Source organism: Sylvia atricapilla, chromosome 25, assembly GCF_009819655.1.
Source record: "Sylvia atricapilla isolate bSylAtr1 chromosome 25, bSylAtr1.pri, whole genome shotgun sequence".
Lineage (NCBI taxonomy): Eukaryota > Metazoa > Chordata > Aves > Passeriformes > Sylviidae > Sylvia > Sylvia atricapilla.
Genome location: NC_089164.1, coordinates 4,240,698 through 4,254,553, shown reverse-complemented (window position 1 = coordinate 4,254,553; position 13,856 = coordinate 4,240,698). Strand labels below are relative to the sequence as shown.

Here is a 13,856-nt window from a genome sequence, read left to right as displayed (position 1 = left end):
GGTAATTGTAAAAGCGGCAGCAGCGGTGGAGAGTCCTTCCCAGTGCTAGGGCTGGGCTGCAGCTCCAAAACCCGCTTTGGGGGGGGGTGCATCTTGGTTGTATTTAATCCTTTTTCTTAACACTAAAGGGGATAGGATCTCACCAGCATTTCCAGTAAACCCCACTCGATTTCAAGCACTTCATCCCACAAGTATGTGTGGGATGCCAGGAACTCCTCGGTCTTGCTTAGGAGCAGGAGCCCAGATGGGCTTTGTCTGGAATAATTCAGCTCCCAGTGGCTGGAGCTCTTTGCTCCAAATGCTAATAGAGTGAGTAATCAGAGATCTCCATCCAGTCAATTATTTATCTTATCTCTGGAACTCGGGGAGGCATCGCAGCCAGCGACTTCTGCGGAAAAAAAAAAGGAGACGGGGAAAAAAAAAAAAAAAAACTTAAAAAAAAAAAAAAAAAAAAGGGATGTTAGTCAAGAGTCCCCAGCTGGAACGGCCACATGGCCACTTTTACTGGAAGGGGGAAAGTTCAGGCACGGGTTGGGCGGCGGTGAAGCAGGCCGGGGTGCCAGGCCCCGGCGGTTCCCGGGCAGGGCGGCAGGCCGCGGCTCCATGGCCGCTGAGGGCGGGGGTCCCGTCACCGGGCCGCCAGCGAGACCCGCGCGCGCCGCCGCCGCGCCCGCTGCCTATTGGCCGCCGGGCGAGAGGGGGCGTGGCTCTTCGGTATAACCCCGCCCCTCAGGCGTCCGGCCCCGCCCCCGGCCCCTGCGGCTCGCGGGGCCGGCAGGGGCCGCGCGCCACACGCGGCCGGGCCTCGCGCGGAGCGGCCGCTCGCGCGCACCCCGCCCGCCCTCACAGCCCTGCCCGGCCACGAGCCGCAGGTGCCGCCACCGGCCCCGCCACCGGCCCCGCCACCGGGATGCTGCTCTCCAAAATCACCTCGCTGGCGCATCTCCGCTCCGGGACCGCCGGGGAGCTGCACCCCGCCAAGCTACAGCCAGGTCAGGGACGCCCGGCCCGGGGGTGCCCGTCCCGGCTCGGAGCCGGCCGGGGCAGCGGGCGGAGCGCTGACGGGCGGGTCTCGTCCACAGGGAAGGAGAAGGAGCCGCTGGAGCAGCTGTACCGGGTGGGCCCGTTGCTGGGGAGCGGCGGCTTCGGCAGCGTTTACTCGGGGATCCGCCTCTCGGACGGCGCCCCGGTAAGTGGCGGGGCCGGCGGCGGGCGGAGGAGGAGGGTCTCGGCGGGGCGGGCGCCGAGCTCATCCCGCCGTTCCTCTCGGCTCGCAGGTGGCGATTAAACGCGTGGCCCGGGACCGCATCTCGCAGTGGGGCGAGCTGGTGAGTGTGCGGGGCCGGCGGGAGAAGCCGGGGCGTGACGGGCGGGGACGAGCCGAGACGCGGGAGGGTGGAAACCGGGACAGCGCTGGGGGAGCGGGTGTGGGGTCACCGGGGGACGCGGGGCATCCCCGGCCCGGGAATGCCTGGCGCCGATGGGGGCGGGCAGGAGGACACCGGAATGCCCGGGACCGGTGGGAGCGAGCGGGGAAACACCGGGGCATCCCCTGGGCGAGGGGGATGCACGGGACCGGTGGGTGCGGGCAAAGGGGACACGAGAGGTTGCCGCGGGCGAGGGTAGCTTAGCCCCGCTGATGGCAGCGTGGTTCCCCCGCAGCCCAGCGGCAGCCGTGTGCCTCTGGAGATCGTGCTTCTGAACAAGGTGGGCTCCGGCTTCCACGGCGTCATCCAGCTCCTGGACTGGTTCGAGCTCCCGGACAGTTTTGTGGTGGTGATGGAGCGTCCGGAGCCGTCGCAGGACCTCTTTGACTTCATCACGGAGCGGGGGTTCCTGCCGGAGGAGATGGCGCGGGGGCTGTTCCGCCAGGTGCTGGAGGCCGTGCGGCACTGCAACAACTGCGGCGTCCTGCACCGCGACATCAAGGACGAGAACATCTTGCTGGACCTGGCCACGGGCGAGCTCAAGCTCATCGACTTCGGCTCCGGCACCTTCCTCAAGGACACGCTGTACACGCAGTTTGACGGTGAGCCCACAGCCGGGTGACAGTCCCGGTGCCGGGCCGGGCTCCGGAGGTTTCCCCGTGGCGGGGGGGGAACGGCCTGAATTCTGAAGCCGCTGCCAAGTTGCTGTTTGGCACGGGGAGGATGTTGTGAAACGGGAGCCGGCTGCCGGCCCTGCTGACAGCCTCCGTCACCCAGCCTGGCTCCGGCTGGGGCGGGGGAAGCCAGCGTGACAAACACCCCGGGGAAGGGGAGAGCACAGGGAGCGGGGGGTTTGCAAAACGCGAGCACCGGCCGGTTTGGTTTGCAGGTGCGGAAGGGCTGGGGCTGCTCCGCTCCCCTTGTTTGCCTTGGTTTATAATTTTATATTTTTTGCCATTGCCGGGGGGGGGGTGGAAGGCGTGGTTTTTCCCCCACCTGTGGGTGGGTTTTTTTTTGCTCGCTTGTAACGGCCGGGCCTTCCCCGAGCCCTGCTGCCCTCTTCTGGCACCGGCGCCTTCCTTTTACAACCCAAAGTTTGTAAACAAGAGTCACGTGCTGGCGGAAGGCGGGCGGGTCACGCCGGGTGCCAGCGACGCCCAGGGATGCTCGGGCAAGGGGCTGATGAGCTCCTGTGTCCCGCAGGAACACGCGTGTACAGCCCCCCGGAGTGGATCCGCTTCCATCGCTACCACGGCCACTCAGCCACCATCTGGTCCCTGGGTGTCCTGCTCTACAACATGGTCTGTGGGGACGTCCCCTTCGAGCAGGACGAGGACATCATCCGGGGACAGCTCTTCTTCCGACGGCGCATCTCTCTCGGTGGGTGCCCGGCTCTGGCACGAGGCTGGGATGTCGGGCTGGGGGAGGCAGCAGCTCACAGGAGCTCTGCAGGGCTCCATCTCCCGTGGGTGGCCGGAGGAGGTGGCACGTGTGCTGCCATCCTGCTCTCCTCCCAAACACAGTGTGGATGGGGAGCGCTGGGCACAGCTGGGACACTGTGGGTGGTGGCACAGGGTGGACAGGAGCCTGCTCTGACTGACCCCTGCTGCTGGTTTCTCTTCCCAGAGTGCCAACACCTCATCAAGTGGTGTTTGTCCATGCGTCCTTCGGACAGGCCATCGTTGGAAGACATTTTCAACCATTCTTGGCTGCAGGACATTCACCTGGAACCAGCTGAGATCCACCTGCACAGTTTGATCCAAGAGCCTGACAAGTAACAGCTCCATGCAGCTCCTGGTCATAAGAAGCAAAGAAAACCAGACTTTTTCATCTTGACCATAGCACTGAGCAGGGATTCTGAGATGTTCTCTGATGGGAACGTGCATATCTTGTCCTAGAGCTGAGCTGGGGGCCTGCTCTTCCAAGTTCTGGTAGCCACCATGCAAGCCAGCTGTCCTGGACTCCATCTGAATGACCTTGTCTCTTCCGAGATTCTACCAGTAATGTTTTTTGGACTGGTTTTGGAGGCTCTCAAGTGTCATCTTGACCTGCTGAATTGGATGGCAAGAGGACTGGAGATGTGATTGCAAGAAAAGCTTCAATGGGGGCAAACTGTGGGGAGGGCAGGGCCTGTGGGCCAAGTGGCTGACCCTTCTCACTGTCCATTCTCACTGTCCCCATGCTTGTGTGCCTTCTGTTTGATCTGAGCTGTGCTGGAGGAAAGAGTTGACTTTTCCTACAGTGCTGCTTTTCTGAGACTCGCCTGGGCCTATAATTCCTTTTCCCTTTTCAAAGAGGAAATGGGTCAGAAGATGTTTGGGAACCAAGTGGGTTATGCCTCGCCTCCTGTGCCTCCATCCCACATGGGTTTTCTGGGGTTCTTTGCTTCTCTGTGCCCTCACGAATGCACAAACAATGCAAACCAACAGCTGTAAATGTGTATATAGTTCTACAAAGCAAAGCTTGATGTACAGTTGTGAATAGTGATAACATTTTGCCTTTTTTCTCATTTCCAGTTTTTGTTTTTTAATTTATTATCACGAATTTGTTGTTTGTTTGTTTTTAAAGGAAGACTTCGAGCCTCTAGGATAACTTATTTATTTATTTATAATTCATGTGGGTTTCCAGCCCATGCCTTGCTTCTACAGCTGCTGATCCCCTGGTTTTCCACTCGGGTTTTCCCTCTGTCTCTGTCCTGTGTCCATCCCTGGGCCCATCGTGTTTCTGTTGGATGTCTGGTGGAGGTGTGGGGTGGCTGCTTCTCCCCAGCTGTCTGTGTACATAGTTCTGGGTGCTGTTCTTTCCTTGCCACGTGCAGATCTCAGTTTGCAGATAAATTTGGGTTTTCTCCACGAGTGACTTGTTTTTTGGGGCTGGGGAGGGGGGAGCTGGCCCGGGCTGTCTGCACTGTCCAGTCTGTACCTGTAACCAAGTGTGTAGCCGGCGGGTTTTGTTAATAGTTGATATTGTACAGGGGAATTGAGAAATCTTATTTTTTTTATGCGGTTTTAAATAAAAACAAAACACTCAATGTGATGGAGACATTCCTTTGGTGGGGGGTGAGATGGAGGATACGCTGTGAGTTGTGGGGTACCAGTGACCACTCCATGGCTACTCCAGGGACCTTGGCTCCAAAGCTCCCAGCCCAACACAAACTGGGACCAGCCAGTCAAAAGCACCGCGGGGACAGCCGGATCCATCCCTCCACGGGGTGTTTCCAGAGCTGACTGCTCCTGGCAGCTCTCCTGGGAGAGATCAAAGAGGTGCTGAGCCCTTTTCGTTCCCATTCATCCGCAGGCTGGTGCGGAGCATGTGCTGGAGCTGGCGAGTAAACAAACATCAAAGCGCCCTTACGAAAGGCCGGATGTTGTCAGCCAAATTCAATTTTGGTAAGGCAGATCCTGTTGCTCCGGCTCCGTTGGGTGTTGCATGCCGGGGGCTGGTGGGTGCAGGAAGCTGCCAGCGGGCTGTCCCCACCTCCAGCTCGGCCAACGCACAGGAGCAGAGGAAGCTGATCGCCAGATTACGAGAAGTCGGTCGCTATCAGTCAGCAGCGGTCGAGTTTTTTTACCCTCCAAACTGTCAAACCCCGTTTCCAGCTCTGCGGCACTTCAGGGTTGTTTGTTTGTGTGTTTTCTTATCTTGGTTTGGGTGGGGGTTTTTTTAATTAGTTTACATATGTGGAATTTTGGAGCCCTGTTTCTGTGTGACCTCCTGGAGCAGCTGCTGCTGCGAGCACAGGGCTGTGTCTGCTCCAGGGAAGGGGCAGCTTTCCCTTTCTAGAGGTGACTTTGCAAGTCCCCAGACCAGATCTGACACAACAGACCAGATCTGACCCTCCTCTCCTTGGCTTGCTCCAGCGCTTTTTCCTTAATATCCCCATGTCCAGTGAGCAGTCCCCTTCCCCAGCTCACCCTGCGCTCTCCTGTCCTGCTTTCCAAGCTGTGAAGCTGCTAGGAGAGAATGGGACGTCCTGGAGCCATGTTCCCAGCCTTGTGGAGTGACCTGGTTATCATCCATGTCTCTGCCTTGGTGAAGGAAGTGTTAAGTTGGTTTGTTTGCTTTGCTTTTTTCCTTTTTCTTGGGGTTTGTTTTTTGTTTTTTGTTTTGTATTTCACTCAGCTGCATCTTTCATCTCCTTGAGGCTGCTTGAAGCAGGAAGCACAGCTCCAAACGCCGTCTAAGTTTAGGCCTATTTTGAGCTGTGGTTTGAATATACCCTCCTCGCTCTCTTTTCCCCTCAAGACCATCCAGGAAGCTGCTCTTACACGAACACAAACATCCCCACCACACCTCCTGCTACCCCATGGAGCCCTCGAGCCCCTGCTGAGGCCACTGTCCCCCCCAGCACCACCAAAACACTATCTCGGTCTCGCTGCGGGCTGAGCCCTGCCCACCCTTCCCGTAAGCGCGCGCGACTGTTGCGGTGTTTCTTAGAAAACCGAGCAGAAAGGCTGAGCAGGTCCCATGTGGAGCTGGGTGCTGATAGCCCCTTGGCTTCCGCCTGTGGCTGGTGATTTTGTCACCTCCAGGCTTGTGCTGCAGGCGCGGGACAGAGCTGGCGTGTCCCCAGCGAGATCCCGCTGACCCAGGGCGCCGTCCTGTCCAAGGGCTGCGGGTGGATTGGTGTGTGTTTGATCCCCCGTGCACCAACATTCCTCAGCAGTAATACATACACAAGTCTGAGTGCCACCAGGTTTGGGTCCCAGGTCTCTGACACAGGGAAAGGATCATGGTGATGGGAGACCAAAGGTGGGCAGTTCCAGCATCAACTGTCTGTTCTCTTCTCCAGGCTGCCCATCATCGTTGGTGCACTCAGGGCCTGGGGGAATAAAGTGCCCTTTTCACCCCTCATTTTTCCTCACTGAGGGGACATTTCCTGCACTTTGGGGCTATCAGATATGACAGGAGAGGATAAAAACACAGGAGTTATCCATTGGGAGGTGACTCAGAGGAAGCACTGCTTTCCCACCTCCCTTACACAAATTTTTCTTGCTCCCCCATGTCAGAGGCTAAGCACCCACAATGCAGAAACTGGGAAAAAAACAATGATGCAGGACCAAGAGGAGATTTCAGTCTGTTGGAACTCCAGTTCTGGGAGCACTGGAATCCCACAGATGACTGAGGTCTTTGAGAGGCCCAGCACTCATCCCACCTATGCCTTTCTGTACACAGCCATCCCCTCTAAGGTGCTTGGTGCTGCAGGAAGGACCAGACAGGGGAGGCTGGAGCCACAGCAAAAGGGAGGTTTATGTTTTACACATCCCTTTCTGGGAATGGGAGATGGGCAACAGCCAAACCTCTGCCACGGCTGGAGAAAGGCAGATGAGCACCAAGGAGAAAAGGCACCTGGGGAGCAGGGGCCGGGCTCACCGCAGGGACCTGAAGAGCCAGAAACTCAGAGGTGGCACCTCACCACCTCCCTATCCTGAGGAAAACATCCAGCTGCCTCCGAGGCACTGTCTCAAACCCTTTGGCCTTCTTGGCACAGTGAGTCACAGGAGCTATTTTCGACTCCTGCCTTAGGTCGAGGTGAATTATCAGCAAACCATGTGTCCCACGGCTCCAGCTCCCCGGGAATGAACCCTTGTGGAAATCAGTCTCTGAGTGCTTTGCCAGCGGCCTGTGTGGCAACAGTATCATCTCCATGTGGGGAAACTGAGGCACAGTGACCCAGCTCGCTGGAGATCTTTTGCGGTGGAGCCTGAGCTCACCTGCTTTCCCCTGCCCTCTTTCCTCAGGCTGAGATTTGCTGTGAGAGCTCACAGCTTTAATCCCCCAGATGTCCCCACGTCCCCCGAGCAAGGGATTGAATCCTGCAGGACACCAAAGCCCTGCCCCCTCTCAGTGTGAAACCAGGGTGAAACTTGTCCCTTCCCAGGCCTCCTGTGGCATTTCCCCACTCTGCTGAGACAACAAGGGGGGCCAGGTGTTGGTTTCAGGCACCTGGAGCCCCCCTCAAAACCAGAGTCTCATGTTTTGGGGTTTGCAGTGACTGTCCCAAGGCAGTTCTGCACTAACTCTGCTTCCGTGACACATCGAAACTGCATCACTCAGCCTGCGAGTTGGTGGGGGTTTTAAAGAGGAAAAAACACTTTATTCACCATAAAAAACCCCAAACCAACCGCAAAACCTTTCCAGTGTGTAAAGCTGAGTCAAATTTAGCAGCTTCAGCTAGAGAAACATTTTGAAAGCTGTAATGGGAGTGTTTCTTTCATCCCGTTCCAAGCTCTTGGTCCCCTACCTCCAGGGTAATTTTTTTGTGTCCTTACTCACTGGGTTTATTACAGCTAGAAGAGGGTTAAGCAACCCCAAAAATGAAACAACAGCTCCTGTTACAAACTGCAGCAGCCACTTCAGTGGCCCTCAAATACCACAGAGGCACGTGTGTGAATACGATGGGCGAGCGGGTGTCGGGAAGGAGATCTCACCCTCTGAGAAAGCTGTGAGAGAAACAGAAGCGGCAAAATGTCACTTCAGGTCACCCCAAATTCTCCATCTCTCTCCCTGAAATGGGCAGGCAGGGCTGGGGCCCTCAGCATCAGCAGCAGCCCCAAGGGAATCCAGCCGTGCTCTGCCAAGCGTGCAGCACGGATGTGCCGTGGCAGCCCCAGCCTCAGTGCCAGGCTACTCCGTGGAGTAGATTACTCCCTGGAGAGTGCCCACACTCGCAGGGTGCACACACATGCCTAGGTGTGTGTAGATCCCTCCCCAAAGCACACAGATTTGGCTCCTTTTGGCCTAGTTTGGTTCCTGCCCTCGTTAATCTACGCCTGACGTAATCAAGGCACAAAAGTGAATGCCAAAGACTTGGATTTCACCCTCCGGGTGGGTCTTCTCACCCTTTGGGAGTGGAGTGGGATGTGGGCAGAGCAGACAATGAGCCCCCCACCCTCTCCAGGCCGGAGGGGTCACTCCTCTGCTGCTCCAGCAGGGTGTTTCCAACCAAAACCTTGATAAAGCCAATACGTGAAGCAGGAGAAGATGATGTGTTTATTATCGTGGAAAAGCGGGAGGGGAAACTCCAGGAAGGATCCAGCCCTCAGGCTGGGGGAGGAACAACAAAGGCAGCGCCCAGCCTTCCTGCAAGGACAGCGGGACCCAAAGGAGCTTTGCAGGAATTCACCAAAATGATGATGCTAAAAGCGACTCTGGGACAGATGGGACTGATGAGCACGGACTCCGGGACTGTCCGTGCTCAGCCCCACTCCCGCTCGCTCGGGGAATGGTTCTCATTTCCCAGAGTTTGCAGCCGCGTTACGGGATGAGGGGATTTGTGATAACATTGTTGGATGTGTTATGTATGATAAATACCCCAGGGGTTTTGAACTCCGGGTGGAAGGAGCGGCGTCTCCACCCAGCTCCTTCCTGGAAACTTTGCTAATCCAACACAGCCCCTCTGACCAGGAGGACAGTGCTCTCCCTGCAGCTGGGTACTCTCAAATGTGCTATTTTGCCAGCTCTGAAGTTTCTTTTCTCTGCTTCAGCTTCGAGATGGGAAAAGGAACTGATTCTTCTCTCTCGAGTTTCATTCTCGTTCAGAACCGAAAGCTGCTGGAGATGCTGGGCTCGTTGTCAGCGACCCAGGGCTCGTTCTGCCCCCCGAAATATCTCCCCGTAGCCTGGGAGCGGGTGATGGAGAGAGAAAGAGCAAAAAGCGCGGGCTCGGAAAGCGGGCAGGTGCCTGTGCCTGTGTTGAGGAGCCGCGACGAGAACGTGCCGCCCTCTGCTGTCAGTCCCTGCCTCCCCAAACGGGCGGCTTTGCAGAAAATCTCATTTTAAATATTTCTTCCTTTTTTTAAAAAGTGCTTCCAGCCCTCCCGTGTCCTGAAAGGCTTCTTATCCCTTAGGGCTTGGTCGAGCTGGCCACGGGCAAGGTGAACTTTGTGTTCAAGAAAGGACTGGACTCAGTGCTCTGATCTAGTTGCCGAAGTGGGGAACAGCCAAAGGTCAGACTGGATGATCTCAGAGGTCTTTTCCAGCCTAAAGAACTCTGTGGTTGAATTCAGTTGTGGCACATTCCTCTAGACCCAAAGTGCAGGTAAGGCCACCATGCTCTGGAGGTTCCCCTTTGGCTGGGGGCAACGGGATTAATTCTTCACCCACTGCCAAGTTGCTGTTTGGCAAGAGATGGATGTTGTGAAACAGGAGCTCCTGGCTCTGCTGGCAGTCACCTACACTGGCTCCAGTGTGGGCTGGAGTTGGAGCCAGTGTGACAAAAAACACCCTTGAAGGGGCAGCAGAGGCGGCTTCAGAACCTGGGCTCTGCCTGGCTTCATTGGCAGGCACAAAGGGCTTGGGTTGCTCCTCTGCCCTTGTTTGCCGTGGCTCATGACTGGGTTTTTTGCCCAGTGAAGGGAAAGATAAACACAGGGTTTTCCCACCCGTGGGTGGGTTTTTCCTTGCATGTAAAGTCCAGGCCTTTCCCTGGGGTTATATTGCCTTTTCCAGCACCACGAGCTTCATTTCACACCACAGAGTTTGTAACCAAGACGCAGGGGCAGGAGGGAAGGCAGCAGATCCTGCCATGTGCCCCTGGGCAGCTCCTGCACCCCCAGGGATACCCAGGCGAGGGTCTGGAGCAGCAGCATCCGCCCCATGAGCACCTGTGTCCCGCAGGAACACGCGTGTACAGCCCCCCGGAGTGGATCCGCTTCCACCGCTACCACGGCCACTCAGCCACCATCTGGTCCCTGGGTGTCCTGCTCTACAACATGGTCTGTGGGGACGTCCCCTTCGAGCAGGACGAGGACATCATCCGGGGACAGCTCTTCTTCCGACGGCGCATCTCTCTCGGTGGGTGCCCGGCTCTGGCACGAGGCTGGGATGTCGGGCTGGGGGAGGCAGCAGCTCACAGGAACTCTGCAGGGCTCCATCTCCCGTGGGTGGCCGGAGGAGGTGGCACGTGTGCTGCCATCCTGCTCTCCTCCCAAACACAGCGTGGATGGGGAGCGCTGGGCACAGCTGGGACACTGTGGGTGGTGGCACAGGGTGGACAGGAGCCTGCTCTGACTGACCCCTGCTGCTGGTTTCTCTCCCCAGAGTGCCAACACCTCATCAAGTGGTGTTTGTCCGTGTATAATAAATGAAATAAATAAATAAAATATTTTGTGTGTGTGTGTAAGCAGAGTGGTATTTTTATCCTTTTTTTTTTTCAATCCCAGAAGGGTTTGGGTGGGAAGAGACCTTAAGTTTATCCTGTCCCACCCCCTGCCATGGCAGAGACACCTTCCACTCCTCCAGGTTGCTCCAAGCCCCCTCCAACCTGACCTTGGACACTTCCAGGGATCCAGGGGCAGCCACAGCTGCTCTGGGCACCCTTCCCACCTCACAGGGAAGGATTTTTTTCCACAATATCCCATCTGTCCCTGCCCTCTGGCAATGGGGAGCCCTTTTCCTTGTCCTGTCATTCCAGGCCCTTGTCCAACGTCCCTCTCCAACTCTCTTGGAGCCCCTTTAGGCTCTCAGGTGCCCCTGGAACCTTTCCTCCTGCAGCTGGAACATTCCCAGGCTGGCTCCGGAGCAGAGGGATTTTAAGCTCTTGCTCCGGCCGGGTTCTCCCGTCAGCGCCTCCGCCTTGAGCCAAGATGGCGCCGCCGGGGGCGCTGAGGCGGCCGGGGGCTCCCCCTGCACTCCCCTCTGCGCTCGCTGGGCGGCGCCAGGCACAGCAGGCCAGGGCCCAGTGCGCATGCGGTCATTGCGCACGGGGCCAAACTACATCTCCCGGCATGCATCACAAACCCTGCTCGGCCATCCGGGAGCCTGGGGACGAAAGACTCCGTTTCCCGGCATGCCCCACGGAAGAAAACATGAACACGTGACTTCGGCCTCCGTTGTTTTGTGACCCTTCGCAGACACCGTACTGTCCGCCAAACCCGGAAGTGCCGCGGTGCCCCGCGTGGGTCCCGCATGGCGCCGCTCGGCCCCGCCGCCCTTTCTGGACACCCCCGACCCTGCGCCCGGCCCAGCCCGCCTTCCCGGTGAGCCCCCAGTGCCCGGCCCAGCCTGCCCCCACCCCATCTCCCTCGGTGTAATGGCAGCTCGGCGCCCTTGGGCCGTTCCGCTGCTGCCTTGACTCACGCCGGTACCGGCGGCACCGCCCGTTCATCATCAGCCATCCCTGCACACAGGGCGGGAGCCTTATCCTCAGCTCCGCACAGCCCCAGCGGGGCTCTCTCTGGCCGCACCGGGGGTTCCTCCAGGACCGCGCGTCTGTCGCTTGAGCCCTCAGTGTCACCTCCTGTGTCACCTCCCTCACAGCCTGGCCCGGGCCAAAGGGAGGGCAGAGAAGCCCTCGGGTGTTTGTTCAGTCCTGAGGTAAATCCGAGGGAAAAGCTGATGGTGAGACACCAAACCCTGCGCAGCAAGCAGGAAGGGAGAAATCCCCCTGGAGAACTCCGGGGCCGCTGCTGGAGAAACACCGGAGATCTCCGTGCCCAGGGACAGGTGGGGCTCAGGAGCCCCAGGGGAGGCTTGGGTTGGATATTAGGGGAAATTTCTCCACGGAAAAGGTTGTCCAGCCCTGGCACAGGTGCCCAGGGCAGGGCTGGAGCCCCCATCCCTGGAGGGATGGAAAAGACGTGTGGATGTGGCACTTGGGGACACAGGTTGGAGGTGGCCTCGGCAGTGCTGGGGATGGTTGGACCCTGATCTCAAAGGGCTTTTCCAGCCTTAACGATTCTCTCTGTATTTTGTGGCCCCAGCAATCTCTCTACAAGACAGTTTTCTGTATCCAGTTTGCAGACAGTGTATGTAGTACAAGGACAAACACTCCGCTCTGACTGCTGCCAAACAACCCTCTCTGGTTTATTATCCTGCGTTTTGGAGTACTGAAGTATTTATTGTGTTTGTTTGTATTTGCAGTTGACTTGCTTTAATAAAATACATAAATCTTTGCTTGTATTTCCTGACAAAACCGATTTTGTGAAGAACACAGCCGTGTTACTTCCCCATGACTGCAGTGTGTGCTCAAATGATTACTGAAGGATTTGTCTGTAATTATGCAAATGAGAACGTAACACATTGATGTGAATTTTGGTATTTACTTTTTTCATTCTGCACAGAACTGTTGACAACTTTTAATGTGTAATTGAGCACCAGAGCAGCTTCCAGGGAACCCTGCGGAATTCCCAGGTGCGGGATTTTCTGCAAAAGAACTGGAAAGGCAGGAGAGTGAGATTTCCAAAGGCACTCAAGTGCTTTTGGGTAGCTGGGGTGGTTTCCAGGCTGTCAGAGCATCCCTGGGACTGCCAAACCCGAGACAAGCCCCCGGTGCTCCTGGGGAGTGAGGCAGGGACCTGCTGAAAGCAGCAGAGCGCTTTTTAAAGCGCTGCTCTAAGAGCTGAGAGTCTCCAAGGTGCGTTTGATGCCTCAACCCGGTATTTCCTGGGGCATCCTGGTGGGAACGTGCTTTCAGAGGAAACTGGTGCTGTTTAAACCGGGGCATTTTGGGGGCAACCTGGCTGGGTCCAAGGCTGTGGGAACATCGTGAGAGGGTCGCCAAGCGCTCCCCACACTGCCCACAGCACGGGGGAGACTTTTGCAGATGTTCTCATTGTCTGCCCCTTGTCCTGACGCCAGAAAAACCCTTTGGGGCGTTCTCCCTCCACCCACCGCGCCGCCTTTAATCACAGGAGGGGAACGCGAGGTGCAGAACGCTGCTCCACCCGCCTCTGCCGCCACACCGGGGACACGGAGGGACACACAGGGACACCGAGGGACACCCAGCCTGCCTTCGGTGGGCACGGTGTGTCCTGGCTCTGCCCGTGGGCACCGCAGCAGGACCTGGGCTGGCTGCTCCTAAAACACACAAGTAAAGAGCAGGAGCAAGGTCCAGTAAGTGTAAATCGCGCAGATCAGGGCAAACGCGGGGAAAGAAACGCAAAGAACGGTAAAAAACCAAAAAGGCTCCGCACGGCGCTCCCGGGACCGGCGGGCACAGCCCGGAGCTGCGGCACCGCCGCCGGCCACCAGGGGGAGACAGAGCGCGGCCGGCGGGGCTGCGGGCGACAGCGGGGGACACCGGGGGACAGCGAGGGACAGCAGGGGACAGCGAGGGACACCGGGGGACAGCGGGGGACAGCAGGGGACAGCAGGGGACAACGAGGGACACCGAGGGACAACCGTGGCGGTCCCGTGTCTCTTCCCCTGCCGCCGGGACACGGCGGAGCCCGGCCGAGCGCTCCGAGGGGCGGCCGCGGTTCCGCGGGGCAGCGGCGGGCGGGGGGCTGCAGTACCGGCTGTGGCCGCGGGAGGGCGCGCGGGGCCCGGGGGTCAGGTTTGAAACGGAGCAAAAACTGTGATGGTGCAAATTACATCACCAAAAACTGTGATGGTGCAAATTACATCACCAAAAACTGTGATGGTGCAAATTACATCACCAAAAACTGTGATGGTACAAATTACATCACCAAAAACTGTGATGGTGCA

General features: G+C 57.7%; 1 protein-coding gene and 2 long non-coding RNA genes across 5 annotated transcripts; 2 read left to right on the top strand and 1 right to left on the bottom strand.

The window, feature by feature from the left end:
• The first annotated feature begins 810 nt into the window (after window positions 1-810).
• On the top strand, window positions 811-10,551 carry PIM1 (Pim-1 proto-oncogene, serine/threonine kinase). 3 transcript variants are annotated; one of them, XM_066335759.1, is made up of 6 exons: window positions 821-992; window positions 1,083-1,189; window positions 1,278-1,328; window positions 1,663-2,029; window positions 2,631-2,807; window positions 3,054-4,456. In XM_066335759.1, exons 1-6 carry the CDS (start codon window positions 911-913, stop codon window positions 3,203-3,205), a joined length of 936 nt encoding a protein of 311 aa, XP_066191856.1. In that variant the 5' UTR covers window positions 821-910; the 3' UTR covers window positions 3,206-4,456. The 3 variants fall into 3 exon arrangements, with proteins under 3 accessions (XP_066191857.1, XP_066191854.1, XP_066191856.1); XM_066335760.1 differs by lacking the exons at window positions 2,631-2,807; window positions 3,054-4,456 and adding exons at window positions 10,047-10,223; window positions 10,470-10,551 and having other exon boundaries at window positions 811-1,189; XM_066335757.1 differs by having other exon boundaries at window positions 819-1,189.
• Window positions 3,987-4,910, bottom strand: LOC136371588 (uncharacterized). Its single transcript, XR_010745366.1, has 2 exons — window positions 4,782-4,910; window positions 3,987-4,672 (listed from the first exon to the last, which is right to left on the bottom strand). It is a non-coding gene; the product is annotated as an uncharacterized lncRNA (long non-coding RNA).
• A 1,081-nt stretch (window positions 10,552-11,632) lies between the features above and the next one.
• On the top strand, window positions 11,633-12,329 carry LOC136371699 (uncharacterized). Its single transcript, XR_010745390.1, has 2 exons — window positions 11,633-11,873; window positions 12,164-12,329. It is a non-coding gene; the product is annotated as an uncharacterized lncRNA (long non-coding RNA).
• Window positions 12,330-13,856: the final 1,527 nt, after the last annotated feature.